Source organism: Microcaecilia unicolor, chromosome 5 (genome assembly GCF_901765095.1).
Source record: "Microcaecilia unicolor chromosome 5, aMicUni1.1, whole genome shotgun sequence".
NCBI classification, from domain to species: domain Eukaryota; kingdom Metazoa; phylum Chordata; class Amphibia; order Gymnophiona; family Siphonopidae; genus Microcaecilia; species Microcaecilia unicolor.
This window is the reverse complement of record NC_044035.1, coordinates 347,268,019-347,287,856: the sequence shown is the minus strand read 5'-3', so window position 1 is coordinate 347,287,856 and position 19,838 is coordinate 347,268,019. Positions and strand designations below refer to the sequence as shown.

General features: G+C 44.8%; 1 protein-coding gene across 2 annotated transcripts in view; it reads left to right on the top strand.

Annotated features, from left to right (window-relative positions):
• ZDHHC7 (zinc finger DHHC-type containing 7) overlaps positions 1 to 19,838 on the top strand; it is a 141,081-nt gene that overhangs the window by 115,178 nt on the left and 6,065 nt on the right. For both annotated transcript variants that reach the window (XM_030204538.1, XM_030204539.1), the window contains exons 6-7: positions 10,150 to 10,231; positions 17,920 to 18,050. In XM_030204538.1, the coding sequence (XP_030060398.1) occupies positions 10,150 to 10,231; positions 17,920 to 18,050 (213 nt within the window). The remainder of the gene's footprint in view (positions 1 to 10,149; positions 10,232 to 17,919; positions 18,051 to 19,838) is intronic.

Genomic DNA, 19,838 nt, shown 5'->3' with positions numbered 1-19,838 from the left:
TCAGCCCTTGTAGATCACCTATGTGGCCGCGCAGGCTTCTGCTTCTGTGAGTCTGACGTCAGACTCACAGAAACAGAAGCCTGCGCAGCCTTCTACATGGAATGTTGCTAGTGGAATAGCAACATTCCATGTAGAATCTCCAATAGTAGCAACATTCCATGTAGAATCTCCAATGGTATCTATTTTACTGTCATAGTAATGCTTGAATGTTTTCACTTATATACACTGTCAGCTAGCACATTTGCTTATTTCCGATCTGAGGAAGAAGGGCGACCTTCGAAAGCTAATCAAGAAATGTATTAAGTTATGTCCAATAAAAAAGGTATCATCTTATTTTTTTTCCATGTTTTATTTTGTTTGATTTCTATTGATAACCTAGACATGCTGAAAAATGCTATTCTTTGAAGCCTAAAGTAGCTTTAAGAGTAACCTGGTGAAAGTGCCAAATCTGTCCTCCATTGAAAGCGAGATTGTTATGCATATTCATTGTGGAAATCTTGAAAACCTGAGCAGCTGGGGGTCCGCCAGGGACAGATTTGGGATCCACTGGCCTAGTGGTTGGAGCAGCGACCTGAGAACTAGAATTGAAACCCCCTCTGACCTCATTTGGGCAAGGTTACAGGGAACGTCATCCTTTGTTGCCTCAAGATACAAACTTAGGCCCAGATATACCCATATGCATTAATGCAGTTTAACATGTTACTGAACGTAAAAGCCTCATTTTTTTGACAGCATGGCCTAACCACGCTCAGCACAGGTTTCTCTTCATCTTGTCCTTTCTCCCATCATTGTGGTTGCTCCTGTTCTCTTTTTCTACCTTTTTCTCCTTCCTTTCCTCTTGTCATTTTTGTAATTGGATGATTGTAAACCTCTCTGGCACTGAGAAGAGCAGTATAGAATCGGAGAAGTAAACAAAAACATGTCTGTTAATGCATGTTTTATTTTATTTATTTATTTATTTGTTACATTTGTATCCCACATTTTCCCACCTATTTGTAGGCTCAATGTGGCTTACATAGTACCGGAGAGGTCTTTGCAGGCTCCGGTGTGAACAAATACAGGGTGATGTTGTGGTATGATCAAGTTCATGTGGCACAGCCTCATTAGGGAATTGGAGAACGGAGGAGTTGTGTTATGTCCATTACGTGCTTTAGTTTGGTTGTGTTGCAGAGAGTAGGCATTTAAGTTGGATCGGTAGGGTAGGCCTTTTTAAACAGGTTGGTTTTTAGTGATTTCCAGAAGTTTAGGTGGTCGTGTGTCGTTTTCAAGGCTTTTGGTAATGCGTTCCACAGTTGTGTGCTTATGTAGGAGAAATTAGATGCGTAAGTTGTTTTGTATTTAAGTCCTTTGCAGCTTGGGTAGTACAGATTTAGATAAGTTCGTGTTGATTCGGATGTATTTCTAATTGGTAAGTCGATCAAGTCTGTCATGTAACTTGGGGCTTCTCTGCAGATGATTTTGTGAACTAGGGTGCAGATTTTGAAGGCGACACGTTCTTTGATTGGGAGCCAGTGTAGTTTTTCGCAGAGGGGTTTTGCGCTTTCAAATCGCGTTTTGCCAAATATAAGCCTAGCTGCCGTGTTTTGAGCAGTCTGAAGTTTCTTTAAGGTTTGTTCTTTACATCCCGCATAAATTCCATTGCAGTAATCTAAGTGGCTTAGTACCATTGATTGTATCAGGTTGCAAAATGTTTCCCTCGGGAAGAATTGCTTCACGCGTTTGAGGTTCCACATTGAGTGGAACATTTTCTTTGTTGTGGATGCCACTTGGCTCTCTAGTGCTAAGTTACGGTCTATTGTAACGCTGAGGATTTTCAAGCTGTCTGAGATAGGAAGGGTGTGATCTGGGGTGTTGATACCTGAGTAAATTAGTCTTAGATTGTACTCATCTGAATGTAACTCACCTTGAACTAGCATGAAAAGGCCTGAGCCAAATCCAAACATAAATAAAAGTATGTGGCTTGTCCTCATTTACTGAGCTTTATTAGCCACTAACGCACGCCTAATCTGGGCTGCCAAGAGAGAGAGCTGGGCCTGGGGTAGGACCATCGCCACCTCCTCACTCAGGACGCAGTCGCAGTTACCACCCCTCCCTTTCTCGCTCACTCGGGCCGCCCCTGCCTTCCCAATCATATAGCCAGACTTCAAAAATTGGGAGGGGGGGGCACATTTTGCCTCACCTCCCTGCCCCCGCCGCAACTCTACATACCTCGACTGGAGTCCTGCCTGCAGAAGCCTTCCTCCAGCGCTGTTCTCCGCCGCACTGCCTGCCCTGCATCCCCTCACATCGCACATGCTCGGTTTCGATGGAATTGAGCATGTGCGAAGTGTCGCACGTGCTCAGTTTCACTAAAACTGAGTATACGTGTGACAGTTCAGGCAAAATAGTGGAGAACAGCGCTGGAGGAAGGATTCTGCTGTCAGGGCTTGGGCCACTTGCAGCCTCCCCTTTCATATACATAGTAACATAGTAGATGACGGCAGAAAAAGACCTGCACGGTCCATCTAGTCTGCCCACGATAAACTCATATGTGTATACCTTACCTTGATTTGTACCTGTCTTTTTCAGGGCACAGATCGTATAAGTCTGTCCAGCAGTATTTCCCGCCTCCCAACCACCAGTCCCACCTCCCATCACCGGCTCTGGCACAGACCCCGTATAGGTCTGCCCTCCCCTATCCTAGCCTCTCAACCACCAACCCCTCTTCCCCCCGCCACCCAATTTCAGCTAAGCTTCTGTGGATCCATTCCTTCTGCACAGGATTCCTTTATGCCTATCCCACGCATGTTTGAATTCCGTTACCGTTTTCATGTCCACCACCTCCCGCGGGAGGGCATTCCAAGCGTTCACCACCCTCTCCGTGAAGAAATACTTCCTGACATCTTTCCTGAGTCTGCCCCCCTTCAATCTCATTTCATGTCCTCTTGTTCTACCGCCTTCCCATCTCCGGAAAAGATTCGTTTGCGGATTAATACCTTTCAAATATTTGAACGTCTGTATCATATCACCCCTGTTCCTCCTTTCCTCCAGAGTATACATGTTCAGGTCAGCAAGTCTCACTTCATACGTCTTGGAACGCAACTCCCATACCATCCTCGTAGCTTTTCTTTGCACCGCTTCCATTTTTTTAACATCCTTCGCAAGGTACGGCCTCCAAAACTGAACACAATACTCCAGGTGGGGCCTCACCAACGTCTTATACAGGGGCACTAAAACCTCCTTTCTTCTGCTGGTCACACCTCTCTCTATACAGCCTAGCAACCTTCTCGCTACGGCCACCGCCTTGTCGCACTGTTTCATCGCCTTCAGGTCCTCAGATACTATCACCCCAAGATCCCTCTCCCCGTCCGTGTCTATCAGGCTCTCCCCACCTAACACATACGCCTCCCTTGGATTTCTACTCCCTAAGTGCATCACTTTGCATTTCTTCGCATTGAATTTTAATTGCCAAATGTTAGACCATTCTTTCAGCTTCTTCAGATCTTTTTTCATGTTTTCCACTCCCTCCGGGGTGTCCACTCTGTTGCAAATCTTGGTGTCATCCGCAAAAAGGCAAACTTTACCTTGTAACCCTTCGGCAATGTCACTCACAAATATATTGAACAGAATGGGCCCCAGCACCAATCCCTGAGGCACTCCACTACTCACCTTTCCCTCCTCCGAGCGAACTCCATTCACTACCACCCTCTGGCGTCTGCCCGTCAACCAGTTCCTAATCCAGTTCACCACTCCGGGTCCTATCTTCAGCCTTTCTAGTTTATTCAAGAGCCTCCTGTGGGGAACCATGTCAAAAGCCTTGCTGAAATCTAAGTAGATGACGTCCATAGCACGTCCTTGATTTAATTCTCCCGTCACCCAGTCAAAGAATTCAATGAGATTCGTTTGGCACGATTTCCCTTTGGTGAAACCATGTTGTCTCGGATCTTGCAACTTATTGGCTTCCAGGAAATTCACTATCCTTTCTTTCAGCATGGCTTCCATTACTTTTCCAATAACTGAAGTGAGGCTTACCGGCCTGTAGTTTCCAGCTTATGCCATGACTGGTGGAACCTTAATTTCATCTTTCGTGCTCTTCAGAAGCCTTCTTTACAGCCACTCTGAAAGACCTCCTTGAAAGATCTTACGCTAAAGTCATTGTTCTTGGAGGCTGTTCTATCAGCATATAGGATTTGGGAGCTTCAGTCTCTGTTGTCGAGATTCCTTTCTTTGCTTTTCAGAGGTTGGGGGGGGGGGGGGGTCTCTCTGCACACAGTTCCTTCCTCTCTTCTGAAATTGATACCAGCATTTCATCTCAGTCAGTCTGTGGCGTTTCCGTCCTTTTGCAGAGAGGACGAAGAGGCTGAGTATTTGTATTTGAAACTTCTCCATGTGCATAGAGTCCTTGTTAGATATCTGGAGTTCACGAATGAGTTTTGCAAATCAGACAGACTGTTGGACTTTTTGGTAAACAGAGGCTTGGCCTTGTGGCTTCCCAGCCCACAATTGCTAGATGGCTGAAGGAGATTTTATTTATTTATTTATTTGTTGCATTTATACCCCACTCTTTCCCGCTCGGTAGCAGGCTCAGTGCGGCTTACATAGTATGGAATTACATAGTAATAGATTATTGCGTCAGTTTATTTGCTTGTGAGTAGAGGAGTGTGGTAGCCGTGTTAGTCCACTCTTAAGGTTATCAATAGAAATCAAACAAAATAAAACATGGAAAAGAAAATAAGATGATACCTTTTTTATTGGACATAACTTAATACATTTCTTGATTAGCTTTCGAAGGTTGCCCTTCTTCCTCAGATCGGGTTCTACATGGAATGTTGCTTCTCTTTGAGATTCTGCATGGAATCTTGTCACTATTTAGCATTCCGGAATCTTGCTATTCTTTGGGGTTCTACATGTAGAGAGGTGTGGTAGCCGTGTTAGTCCACTCTTAAGGTTATCAATAGAAATCAAACAAAATAAAACATGGAAAAGAAAATAAGATGATACCTTTTTTATTGGACATAACTTAATACATTTCTTGATTAGCTTTCGAAGGTTGCCCTTCTTCCTCAGATCGGGTTCTACATGGAATGTTGCTTCTCTTTGAGATTCTGCATGGAATCTTGTCACTCTTTAGCATTCCGGAATCTTGCTATTCTTTGGGGTTCTACATGTAGAGAGGTGTGGTAGCCGTGTTAGTCCACTCTTAAGGTTATCAATAGAAATCAAACAAAATAAAACATGGAAAAGAAAATAAGATGATACCTTTTTTATTGGACATAACTTAATACATTTCTTGATTAGCTTTCGAAGGTTGCCCTTCTTCCTCAGATCGGGTTCTATATGGAATGTTGCTACTCTTTGAGATTCTGCATGGAATCTTGTCACTCTTTAGCATTCCGGAATCTTGCTATTCTTTGGGGTTCTACATGTAGAGAGGTGTGGTAGCCGTGTTAGTCCACTCTTAAAGGTTATCAATAGAAATCAAACAAAATAAAACATGGAAAAGAAAATAAGATGATACCTTTTTTTATTGGACATAACTTAATACATTTCTTGATTAGCTTTCGAAGGTTGAGGAAGAAGGGCAACCTTCGAAAGCTAATCAAGAAATGTATTAAGTTATGTCCAATAAAAAAGGTATCATCTTATTTTCTTTTCCATGTTTTATTTTGTTTGATTTGCTTGTGAGAAAACAGGCTCCTCAGGCCTTGCAGTCTCATTCTACAAGACGTACAGCAACATCCTGGGCAAAGAGTACCTTGCTGTCTCCGGCGGATGTTTTCAAGGTGGCAACGTGGTCGACGCTGCATAACTTTGCCAAGCACGACAGGGTGTATGCTGCGGAACACTCGGAAGCCAGTTTTGGGGCTTCGGTCCTCAGGGTGGTGGCGCCGCCAGGATCCTACCTACTCTAGGGATTGCTTTTAAACATCCCACAGTTTCTGGAGTAATGGGAAGCTACGTAATTGAAGGAGAAATGTGATCTTAACTGATAATTTTCCTTCCATTAGTCTTTCGCACTGTGAGGTTTCTGTTGCGAAGTAGTGGGTCAGATAATGACTGTCACCTTGCATGGTGCTTCCTGCGTATCTCTTATTCTCTACAAGTTGCCCAGAGATGAGAGAGGTCCACATATGTTTGCTTATCCTGGTTAGCGTTAGGTTAGCGAGTTGTTTAAGGTTGTTGCGTTTATTCTGAGTTTCTCCTTACTGCTTGACTACATAAATACCGAGCAGCTGAACTGGAATGCAAGAGAGAGATGTCTTAACTCAGTTTTCAGTTCTTTATCTCCACTTTCTGGTTGATGGACACAACTGTCCTATCCTACAGGTTCTGGAGTAGTGGGAAGAACTAATGGAAAGAAAATTATCAAGTAAGACCTAATGTCTCCTTATGCATGCATGCTAAAAACATGTGTGAATGCTTTTATTCTAAAACTAGTAAAAAAAGGCCCGTTTCTGTAGGCAAGGAAACGGGCCTTAGGCAGGCAATTTCCCCCCCCCCCCCCCCCCGTGCTATGGCCCCCTCGAACCCCCCCTTCCGCGAACCTGTCGTTTCCCCCCCCCCCCCCCGTGCCAGCGAAAACTGCCGCCACCGTTGTTGTGCTACCTTCCCTTCCCGTAGGTTCTTCAATCATCTTCTTAGAAAGTTTAACTCCGTGCGTCTACGTCAGACGCACGGAGTTAAACTTTCTAAGAAGATGATTGAAGAACCTACGGGAAGGGAAGGTAGCACAACAACGGCGGCATGGTGGCGGCAGTTTTCGGCGTTCCGGGGGGGGGGGGGGGATCGACAGGTTCGCGGGAGGGGGTGGGTTTCGAGGGGGCCGTAGCGCGGGGGGGGGTGACAGCTGATTCCGAGGCAGTAGGAGGAGTAGCGTGTTTCCCTACTCCTCCCCTTGCCTTGGAATCAGCTGTGTTGACGTCAGTGACGTCTGTGCGTGTCTGCCTCGCAGACCACTTGCAGTCAGGGAGCCACGGTCCCAAGTATAGAACGTTGGAGGTGAGAATTATTATATAGGATGCTGTTTCTAGGGTGATGGCCAAAATGTATATGTATAAGTGGTAATAATCCAACCACTAAGGTATAAATTCTATGTCTAACTGGACTATACAAAAGGGTAGTGTGAGTGAAACAATTGCTAAGAACCTAAACAGATTTTGCCACTAAATATATGTGTAATTTTAAACAGCGCAAATTACAACATTTTCAAATTGTATGCTGCCCTTCCCCCTTTCCCAATACCGAACTGTTTTCTGTGCTGTTCTGTTTTGCACTACGTATCCTGCTTTTATTCTCCCTTGCAGATTGCCCGAAGTGACTTGCAACAGTTTAACACAACTCATAAAGTACAAAAGCAATATAATTCATAAATAGATAAAACCAGAGACCAGATCTCACAAAAAATACACATTCATAATACACTCACAAAATAACACACTCGTTTTCACACTTTTTTTTGTTGTCCAGTTTTGGCACCGTTTTCTGGTGTTCACACAGTACGAAAGGTTTCCTGGGGTTGGCTCCCATGGGGGCTGTTCTTAAAGCTAGTAAGAGAATACATTTCCTTAAAATAAAGTGCAGGTTCTCTTAAGTGCAGCCATTCTCTATCTGCTTTACAGATCTCCATTTTCATGAAATGGAAAGTTACACAACTGCCTCTATTTTCCATTAGCAAACAGAAAAGGGAAAATTCAATTTAGTATTGAACAAATAGTCATTTAGCGTGTCAGTAATTAAATTATGAAATCTGTGTTCTGTTTTGAAGAGGAGATAGGATCTCTTGATAAGCTCACTTTATGGCTGTATCACTGATTATTATAGCACTAAACAATTCTGCCCTGCAATGTCAAAAAGAAGCAAGTCTTGCTACTTTTTGCCATTGCAGGGTAGAACTACTACTACTACTTAACATTTCTAGAGCGCTACTAGGGTTATGCAGCGCTGTACAATTTAATAAAGAAGGACAGTCCCTGCTCGAAGGAGCTTACAATCTAAAGGACGAAACGTCAAGTTGGGGCAGTCTAGATTTCCTGAATAGAGGTATAGTGGTTAGGTGCCGAAGGCGACATTGAAGAGGTGGGCTTTGAGCAAGGCTTTGAAGATGGGCAGGGAGGGGGCCTGGCGTATGGGCTCAGGGAGTTTATTCCAGGCATGGGGTGAGGCGAGGCAGAAATGGCGGAGCCTAGAGTTGGCGGTGGTGGAGAAGGGTACTGAAAGGAGGGGTTTGTCTTGAGAGCGGAGGTTACGGGTAGGAACGTAGGGGGAGATGAGGGTAGAGAGGTAGGGAGGGGCTGCAGATCGAGTGCATTTGTAGGTTAGTAGGAGAAGGTAAGGACAGACGTTGGAACAGACTACACTATACAACTACTCTTAGCTTTCCTGTTTCAGAGGCTACTGCAGAAAGCCGAGTCAGAATAAACAAAAAAAATAGACATGATTGAGGGGGATATGATTGAGGTCCACAAAATCCTGAGTGGAGTAGAATGGGTGAAAATGAATGAATTTTTTCACTCTTTCAAAAAGTACAAAGACCAGGGGACACTCAATGAAATTACGTGGAAATATTTTTAAAACAAATAGGAGGACATATTTATTCATGAATAATTCAGCTCTGGAACTCGTTACCAGAGGATGTTGTAACAGTAGTTAGCGTATCTGGGTTTAAAAAAGGTTTGGACAGGTTCCTTTAGGGAAAAGTCCATAGTCTGTTATTTAGGTGGACATGGAGGAAGGTACTGCTGTCCCTGGGATTGGTAGCATGGAATGTTGCTACTCTTTGAGATTCTGAATGGAATCTTTTTACTCTTTAGGGTTCCAGAATCTTGCTGTTCTTTGGGGTTCTACATGGAATGTTGCTACTCTTTGAGATTCTGAATGGAATCTTTTTACTCTTTAGGGTTCCAGAATCTTGCTGTTCTTTGGGGTTCTACATGGAATGTTGCTACTCTTTGGGTTTCTGCCAGGTGACCTAGATTGGCCGCTGTTGGAAGCAGGATACTACTGGGCTAGATGAACTATTGGTCTGACCTAGTATGGGTATTCTTATTTTCTTACGTAAAACACACTTGCGCACAAAAGTGTCTCCACATCCTTTATTAATATGGAGCTAGACTCGACACAGGCCGGTCTATAAGCCTGAGAAGAGGTATCAAAATGTAGGACCTATAATGTTGGATTAGTTCACAACCTGGGAGATGAACTCCTCCAGGTTGTCATTTAAAGATAGCCATCTGCAGTTTCAAATTTCCACCAGTAATACGTGTCATGTAAACAACTGAATGGTATCTGAGCAGAGCACCAAACCTTCCCAACTTAGCTGCAGTACCCCCCCACCCCCCTCCAAAAAAAAAAAGAAGCTAAGTTGGGAGGGTTTGGCACTCTATTCAGACACCATTCGGTCATTTACATGACGCGTATTGCTGGGGCACCTTATATAGTACTTCGTTGCTACCATTTTGTAGGGGGTTGAGCACAGAGGCAGGAGGGAGTAGACTTCCCTCCTGCCTCCGACCATTGGTATAAGGGAGGTCTGGGGTGCGATACAGTAAACCACTAGGGGGGCCCAGTGTTAAATTTGGGGAGGGGTGGTAGGTGGACTCGCTAGACCACTAGGGTATTTTTTTTTTGTTGGGGGGGGGGGCAATGAACTAAGCTGTCCAGCAGAGCAATCCTGTTCTGCACATGTGTTAGGCGCTCAAGTCACAAACAGCGACCGATACGCAAAGGGATTTGTGCTTCGGTTGTTTGCATCTCCCGTATTTAACTGCAACCTCTATGCATCGATCTGGGTAGTTGGATTTCACGTTCCTGCTGTAGATACATGGTTTTCCATCTTGTAGTCAGTGTTACTAATCAAGTGAGCTAAGACCTCTCTGACTGTGTTCAACTACCCTAAATGAATTTTAAAACCCTATTTTAAAATGGGAAATAATAATACTATACTACCATCCCCCCCCCTCCCCCCCAAAAAAAGAAATCTTCTAGGCTGATGACATAAGATTTTGTTTTGTTGTATTCCAACCAGTGCAGAGGAAAACACTCTTAACACCAGCTTATTCTATTGTGATAATTTTTGGTAACACAACTAAACATGAAACCATTTGAAACCAGTTTGAGCTATACCTCTCTGTCTACCCAAGGTGATTCCAGATGTTTCTTTGTTCCTTCCAGATGTATATAGCTTTAATTTCTGCTCATGCCCTTATCCTGTGTGGGTTTCAGCTGTTCTTCTGTGTCCGGGGGCAATGGACTGGTAAGCCATGTTTTACTATTTTTCTAGCTTACATAAAGCTGATTTCAAACTTGACACGTGGTCCACGTTGTAGCATTGCACTGCATCCAGCGCCATTACTGTAGTTTCCGAGAGAAACATGACCCCGTTAATCACTGAGACGTTTGAAAAGTAAACGTGGCGACGCACTGTTAATAAGCTGAATAATTTACCTGAAATTAAGTATATTGACTGCAAGCCATGGGCTGTTTCAAAAATCAATCAACAGAATGTGTAGTGGTCTTTGTGGCAGGATTCCAGTTCTGTCCAAACCATTCAGCAGCACTACCAAGGCAGTCGTTTTAAAATGCAGTTTTACATTGTTTGGGTAGCCAAAGCTTCCTCTGAACTGAGGTCTGTTGGGGAGCTCCCGCCTGCCCGCCCCCTTACGTTTCTGTCTTTGCTTCCAAGGGAGAGCCTGGCACCAGCAAGCTTCTTGCTGCCTGCTTCGGGTCTCTCCTCCCCTGCTCCTGTGTTCCACCCAGGACCCGGATGATTGCATTACATAGTAACATAGTAGATGACGGCAGAAAAAGACCTGCACGGTCCATCCAGTCTGCCCAAGAAGATAAATTCATATGTGCTACTTTTTTTATTTGTACTGTCCTCTTCAGTGCACAGACCGTATAAGTCTGCCCAGCACTATCCCTGCCTCCCAACCACCAACCCCGCCTCCCAACCACCAGCTCTGGCACAGACCGTATAAGTCTGCCCAGCACTATCCCCGCCGCCCAACCACCAGCCCCGGCACAGACCGTATAAGTCTGCCCAGCACTATCCCTGCCTCCCAACCACCAACCCCGCCTCCCAACCACCAGCTCTGGCACAGACCGTATAAGTCTGCCCAGCACTATCCCTGCCACCCACCACCGGCTCTGACACAGACCGTATAAGTCTGCCCAGCACTATCCCCGCCGCCCAACCACCAGCCCCGGCACAGACCGTATAAGTCTGCCCAGCACTATCCCTGCCTCCCAACCACCAACCCCGCCTCCCAACCACCAGCTGTGGCACAGACCGTATAAGTCTGCCCAGCACTATCCCTGCCACCCACCACCGGCTCTGGCACAGACCGTATAAGTCTGCCCAGCACTATCCCCGCCGCCCAACCACCAGCCCCGGCACAGACCGTATAAGTCTGCCCAGCACTAGTCCCGCCTCCCAACCACCAGCCCCAGCACAGACCGTATATGTCTGCCCACACTAGCCCCGCCTCCCAACCACCAGCTCTGCCACCATTAGTGTGATATCGAGTTAATACAATCATCTGGATCCTGGCACAGACAGGAGCAGAAGAGGATAGACCGTGGGAGCAGGCACGTAGGTAGCGAGCGGCTTGCCGGCGCCGGGCCCCCCTTGGAAGCAAAGACAGAAAGGTGCCAGGGGAGTGGCACGAGTTGGGGGGGGGGCGGCTTACCATGGTCCGGTTCTGCCCCGGGCCCGGCTACGTCTCTTGGCGGCCCTGTTTGTGGAGGATGGTGAGGTCCTCCCCACTGTCTTTCACTTTGTAGGGCCATGAGCTGATGACGTTGGTGATTCTTGGTGGAAAGGTTTTACCCAGGCTAGTTCTACAGCGGTTCAAAGCTTTTATAAAGGGTGGATTTTCATGATGAAAAATGGGGGGACAGCCTTTCAGAAATCAGCCATGAGGTACAGTTGTTGCAGACACTATTCAATAAGCTACTCCAGTCCTGAGGCTACAGTAATGGGGGGGAAAAATTCTCTGTTGGAGAAATGTTATTTGAAGGTGGAGGACCGGGAAAAGAAACCCAAGAAATATTCTCAAAATTAATTTGAGAATGACCTTGCTGCTATGGGTATAGGTAGAATAATTCCTGAATAGTATCGAGTGCTGATTTGGGGGGGAGGGGGGGGCTGGGGGTGAGGAGGAGATTGTTTCAACTTGACTATTCATAGCCTAAAAGTATTAGCAGATTCCTGATTGGCCACGGAGCCTGAGGTCACACTTTCACTGCAAAAATCTTCCCCAAATTGTGCTTGATGAGACAAATTCCATCCTTTTTCCTGGCCAAGTAACTCAGGCAGTAGTAATATAGCAATTGAAGGGCTTAGTTGCAAAACCAGTTAAGTCCATACGTGTTGCATCGGACTTAACCGGTTTTGGAAATAAGCCCTTCGGTTGGTTCCCTTGGGTAAATACTGTTGGCATATCTGCAGTTATTGTGGAATGCTGCCGCCAAGTTGGTATTTCATGGCTCAAGGTGGAAATGGGTTCAAATATTTGAAAGGTATTAATCCGCAAACGAATCTTTTCCGGAGATGGGAAGGTGGTAGAACGAACGGACATGAAATGAGATTGAAGGGGGGCAGACTCAAGAAAAATGTCAGGAAGTATTTTTTCACGGAGAGAGTAGTGGATGCTTGGAATGCCCTCCCGCGGGAGGTGGTGGAAATGAAAACGGGATAAACATGCGTGGGATAAACATAAAGGAATCCTGTTCAGAAGGAATGGATCCTCAGGAGCTTAGTCAAGATCGGGAGGCGGGGCTGGTGTTTGGGAGGCGGGGATAGGGCTGGGCAGACTTATACGGTCTGTGCCAGAGCCGGTGGTGGGAAGCGGGACTGGTGGTTGGGAGGCGGGGATAGTGCTGGACAGACTTGTACGGTCTGTGCCAGAGCCGGGGTTGGGAGGCAGGGCTGGGGAGGTGAGGATAGTGCTGGGCAGACTTATACAGTCTGTGCCTGTGCCAGAGCCGGTGGTTGGGAGGTGGGGCTGGAGGTTGGGAGGCGGGGATAGTGCGGGGCAGACTTATACGGTCTGTGCCCTGAAGAGCACAGGTACAAATCAAAGTAAGGTATACACAAAAAGCAGCAAATATGAGTTATCTTGTTGGGCAGACTGGATGGACCGTGCAGGTCTTTTTCTGCCGTCATCTACTATGTTACTATGTAAAACCATTGCCCTGGCTTCCAGTTGTGAGCAGGGGAACACTTTAAGCTATTAGCATTTGAACGTAGGATTACATGTGGAATGACCCCCCCAGCTTTTTCAGAACGGTCAGGCCTCTTTGGTTTGGAATAGCGTGTCCAAAGATCTATGAATGGATTAGCAAAAAGCTTATGACATGGATTCTTGAGCAGCTGTTTGTGTAATTATTTCATTTAGAACTTGATCAGTTGAAATGTACTTCTATAAGTGTTTTAGGTGATTGTACTACATCTACGACTTCTTATTTATTAATTTGTATCCCACATTTTCCCACCTTTTTGCAGGCTCAATGTGGCTTACATTGTTCCATAGTGGCGATCACCAATTCCGGAATGAGAAATGCATAGTTATAATGCAGGTGACAGAGTGGATTAGGCAAGCGAGTAAAAGAATTCACTTTCGTAGTGAGAAATAAAAGGTGTTGGGTTTAAAGTTCAATCGTGATAGATTAGCTTAAACAGTCAGGAATAGAGAGTTCCGTTTTGTACAGTTCTGGTATGAATTTTGTTCTCTGGTATTTAGGATGGATCATTGTGGTATGCCTTATTGAATAGGTTGGTTTTTAGTAATTTTTGGAAATTAGTTATGTCGTGTGTTGTTTTTGTGGATTTTGGTAAGTGCATTCCATAGTTGCGTGCTTACGTAGGAGAAGCTTGAATGCATATGTTAGTTTATATTTTAGTCCTTTGCAGCTTGGGGTAGTGGAGATTGAGGAATGTACGTGATTATCTATTAGAATTCCTGGTTGGTAAATCTATGAGGCTTGACATGTAAGCCGGAGCTTCACATAAGTACATAAGTACATAAGTAGTGCCATACTGGGAAAGACCAAAGGTCCATCTAGCCCAGCATCCTGTCACCGACAGTGGCCAATCCAGGTCAAGGGCACCTGGCACGCTCCCCAAACGTAAAAACATTCCAGACAAGTTATACCTAAAAATGCGGAATTTTTCCAAGTCCATTTAATAGCGGTCTATGGACTTGTCCTTTAGGAATCTATCTAACCCCTTTTTAAACTCCGTCAAGCTAACCGCCCGTACCACGTTCTCCGGCAACGAATTCCAGAGTCTAATTACACGTTGGGTGAAGAAAAATTTTCTCCGATTCGTTTTAAATTTACCACACTGTAGCTTCAACTCATGCCCTCTAGTCCTAGTATTTTTGGATAGCGTGAACAGTCGCTTCACATCCACCCGATCCATTCCACTCATTATTTTATACACTTCTATCATATCTCCCCTCAGCCGTCTCTTCTCCAAGCTAAAAAGCCCTAGCCTTCTCAGCCTCTCTTCATAGGAAAGTCGTCCCATCCCCACTATCATTTTCGTCGCCCTTCGCTGTACCTTTTCCAATTCTACTATATCTTTTTTGAGATACGGAGACCAGTACTGAACACAATACTCCAGGTGCGGTCGCACCATGGAGCGATACAACGGCATTATAACATCCGCACACCTGGACTCCATACCCTTCCTAATAACACCCAACATTCTATTCGCTTTCCTAGCCGCAGCAGCACACTGAGCAGAAGGTTTCAGCGTATCATCGACGACGACACCCAGATCCCTTTCTTGATCCGTAACTCCTAACGCGGAACCTTGCAAGACGTAGCTATAATTCGGGTTCCTCTTACCCACATGCATCACTTTGCACTTGTCAACATTGAACTTCATCTGCCACTTGCACGCCCAATCTCCCAGTCTCGCAAGGTCCTCCTGTAATCGTTCACATTCCTCCTGCGACTTGACGACCCTGAATAATTTTGTGTCATCGGCGAATTTAATTACCTCACTAGTTATTCCCATCTCTAGGTCATTTATAAATACATTAAAAAGCAACGGACCCAGCACAGACCCCTGCGGGACCCCACTAACTACCCTCCTCCACTGAGAATACTGGCCACGCAATCCTACTCTCTGCTTCCTATCTTTCAACCAGTTCTTAATCCATAATAATACCCTACCTCCGATTCCATGACTCTGCAATTTCTTCAGGGGTCTTTCGTGCGGCACCTTGTCAAACGCCTTCTGAAAATCCAGATATACAATATCAACCGGCTCCCCATTGTCCACATGTTTGCTTACCCCCTCAAAAAAATGCATTAGATTGGTGAGGCAAGACTTCCCTTCACTAAATCCGTGCTGACTTTGTCTCATCAGTCCATGTTTTTGTATATGCTCTGCAATTTTATTCTTAATAATAGCCTCCACCATCTTGCCCGGCACCGACATCAGACTCACCGGTCTATAATTTCCCGGATCTCCTCTGGAACCCTTCTTAAAAATCGGAGTAACATTGGCTACCCTCCAGTCTTCCGGTACTACACTCGATTTTAGGGACAGATTGCATATTTCTAACAGTAGCTCCGCAAGTTCATTTTTTAGTTCTATTAATACTCTGGGATGAATACCATCAGGTCCCGGTGATTTACTACTCTTCAGCTTGCTGAACTGACCCATTACATCCTCCAAGGTTACAGAGAATTCGTTTAGTTTCTCCGACTCCCCCGCTTCAAATATTCTTTCCGGCACCGGTGTCCTCCCCAAATCCTCCTCGGTGAAGACCGAAGCAAAGAATTCATTTAATTTCTCCGCTACGGCTTTGTCCTCCCTGATCGCCCCTTTAACACCATTTTCGTCCAGCGGCCCAACCGACTCTTTGGCCGGTTTCCTGCTTTTAATGTATCTAAAAAAATTTTTACTATGTATTTTTGCTTCCAACGCTAATTTCTTCTCAAAGTCCTTTTTTGCCCTCCTTATCTCCGCTTTGCATTTGGCTTGGCATTCCTTATGATCTATCCTGTTACTTTCAGTTGGTTCTCTTCTCCACTTTCTGAAGGATTGTTTTTTGGCTCTAATGACTTCCTTTATCTTACTGTTTAGCCACGCCGGCTGACGTTTAGTCTTTTTTCCCTTTTTTCTAATACGTGGAATATATTTGTCCTGAACCTCCAGGATGGTGTTTTTAAACAGCATCCACGCCTGACGCAAGTTTTTTACTCTGCGAGCTTCTCCTTTCAGTCTTTTTTTCACCATTTTTCTCATTTTGTCGTAATCACCTTTTCTATAGTTAAACGCTAGCGTACTTGATTTCCTAGTTTCACTTCCTTCAATGCCAATATCAAAACCGATCATATTATGATCACTGTTATCAAGCGGCCCTCGTACCGTTACCCCCTGCACTAGATCATGAGCACCACTAAGGACTAAGTCTAGTATTTTTCCTTCTCTTGTCGGCTCCTGAACTAGCTGTTCCATGAAGCTGTCCTTGATTTCATCAAGAAATCTTATGTCCCTTGCGTGTACAGATGTTACATTAACCCAGTCTATATGCGGGTAATTGAAATCCCCCATTATTATTGTGTTGCCCAGTTTGTTTGCGTCCCTGATTTCCTTTAACATTTCCGCATCCGTCTGTTCGTCCTGGCCAGGCGGACGGTAGTACACTCCTATCACTATCCTTTTCCCCTTTGCACATGGAATTTCAATCCACAGTGATTCCAAGGAGTGTTTTGTTTCCTGCAGAATTTTCAATCTATTTGATTCAAGGCTCTCGTTAATATACAATGCTACCCCTCCACCAATCCGATTCACCCTATCACTACGATATAATTTGTACCCCGGTATGACAGTGTCCCACTGGTTATCCTCCTTCCACCAGGTCTCAGAGATGCCTATTATATCTAATTTTTCATTTAGTGCAATATATTCTAACTCCCCCATCTTATTTCTTAGGCTCCTGGCATTCGCATATAGACATTTCAAACTATGTTTGTTGTTCCTAAGTACATCATGCTTAGTACTTGACAGTATTAATTGGCAATCTTTTGTCTGATTTTTATTGTTATTTAAGGATACCCGATCTACTACAATCTCTTTTATGATTTTATCAACCAGAGTGCAGATTTTGAACGTGATTCGTTCTTTAAGTGGGAGCCACTGTAGTTTTTCTCTTAGGGGTTTGGCGCTTTCATATTTTGTTTTTCCAAATATGAGTCTGGCTCATTTCTATAGTGCTACTAGACGTACGCAGTGCTGTACAAACTATATGCAGGTACTTTCTTAAGGGCAGACTCAGGAAAGATGTCAGGAAGTATTTTTTCACGGAGAGGGTGGTAGACGCTTGGAATGCCCTCCCGCGGGAGGTGGTGGAGATGAAAACGGTAACGGAGTTCAAACATGCGTGGGATATGCATAGAGGAATCCTGTGCAGAAGGAATGGATCCTCAGAAGCTTAGCTGAAATTGGGTGGTGGAGCAGTTGGGGGGAAGAGGGGGTGGTGGTTGGGAGGCGAGGATAGGGGAGGGCAGACTTATACGGTCTGTACCAGAGCCGGTGATGGGAGGCGGGACTGGTGGTTGGGAGGCGGGAAATACTGCTGGGCAGACTTATATGGTCTGTGCCCTAAAAAGGACAGGTACAAATTCAAGGTAAGGTATACACATATGAGTTTGTCTTGGGCAGACTGGATGGACCATGCAGGTCTTTTTCTGCCGTCATCTACTATGTTACTATGTTTTCTCTGTCCCTAGAGGACTCACAGTAAGGTTTTGTATCTGATTGTACACGATGATGTTTCCCACTCTTGTTTAAGTGAGATGCAAATGTCAAATTAAGTTTAAAATTAAATTTAACAGCTACCTGGGCCTGGCAGTGACCAGGTTTTGGACTTGAGTTTGCATTTCCATGGCGTCCTCTAACCGGATTTCTCACTTTGACAGAATGCAGTGAATTTTCCCCGCCTGTAACCGTGATTCTGCTGATCTTCCTGTGCCTTGAGGGTTTTCTGTTTCTTACTTTTACCGCAGTTATGTTCGGCACCCAGATCCACTCAATATGCAACGATGAAACGGTAAGAATTCATCTCCTCTGTTTCCTTTAGCCTCCTTTTGGTCTGAGTATTAACTGGTTTAATCTGTTAAGAATTTTCTTAAGCCCTAATTCCATGCTAGAGGCATTTCAAACTACTACTACTACTACTTAACATTTCTAGAGCGCTACTAGGGTTACGCAGCGCTGTACAATTTAACAAAGAGAGACAGTCCCTGCTCAAAGAGCTTACAATCTAATAGACAAGTGAACGGTCGGTCCGATAGGGGCAGTCAAATTGGGGCAGTCTGGATTCACTGAACGGTAAGGGTTAGATGCCGAACGCAGCATTGAAGAAGTGGGCTTTAAGCAAAGACTTGAAGACGGGCAGGGAGGGGGCTTGGCGTAAGGGTTCAGGAAGGTTGTTCCAAGCATAGGGTGAGGAAACTCAGATGCATTCTCTTTGGCTCTAGTTGGCCTGCTCTAATTTACAAGGGCTTGTACTGCAGATGTCTTAACAAACATAATCACGCTGCTTTAACTTGGGTACATAGAAATTAGGGTATCCAAACCAATTATAGATGGATAGACCAATAAAAAGACAACCTTGCACTTTCATTACTAGCGTTCAAGCGCTCCCTTCACCACATTGGTGCAAAATTAGCCAAGCAGGATGCTGCAAAAATACGCACGTAATTATTGCTTGTTTACATAGGCTCTTGCAGAACAATTGATCATTATTGTTGATTCTTCTTTCTTTTCAGGTTGTCATCTTTCTCTCAACATTACTGAGGTCCATCTTAAAAAGCTTTTGATTAGGAAAGTAGTCTAGATACCTTGGTCCAGATATACAGTAGGACAAGTGTACCTCTGAATAGGTCTGGATAAAGATATCCAGCAGGCTCATTTTCAAGAGATAGACGTCCAGAAAGTGGCATAAGTCAGCATTTGGACGTTTATCGCACAGAAACGTCGAAATCAGTATTATCGAAACCTCTTGTTGGAAGTCTTTCTCTGAAGTCCATCAGAAGGACTTCCAAATCTCAAGGGGGTGTGGCAGGGGCGTGTTCGAGGTGGGTCTTGGGCGTTCCTAAGACGTGGACGTCTTTCAGCAATAATGGAACAAAACAAAGACAACGTTTTGAGCTAGACCTGTTTTTATAGCGAGTAGCTTCAGTGGGAATTGAACCCACTTCCCCAGGATCAAAGTCCGCTGCACTAACCACTAGGTTACTCCTCTACTCCACACAAGAGCTGCCCCAGATGACCACTGGAGGGACTTGGGGATCACCTCCCTTTACTCCCCCAAAATCACAAAACATTTTTCCAAACAGCACTTTCCTGTGCTGATTTTGGACGTTTTACAAAAGACATCCAAATTCAGACTTAGATGTCATATCCAAAAATGCCCCTTGTGCATTTGACTTGCCCAAAGTCATAAGGAGCAGCAGTGGCAATTGAACCCATGTTGCCAGGATCAAAGCCCACTTCACTAACCATTAAGCCACTCCTTCTCTGTTTTTGATGTCTTGCATTTGGACATCTTTTGTTTGAAAATGGACAAAAATAAGGACGTCCAAACCACTAAGACGTCTAAATCACATGACGTCCATAGTATTTTCAAACACAAAAAATAGACGTCCATCTTTTTCGAAAATGACCCTCTTGCCTGTTCGGAATTTGGACGTCTTTGTGAAACGTCCAAATTCTGATTTAGAGGTTTCTTTTGAAAATGCCCCTCCAAGTCACTTAAGAAGTTAGTAATACAAAGGATTTGTCCAGCTAAGCTTTGGGAGTTAACTCAGCAAATGTTCATTTTTACATTTCCCAG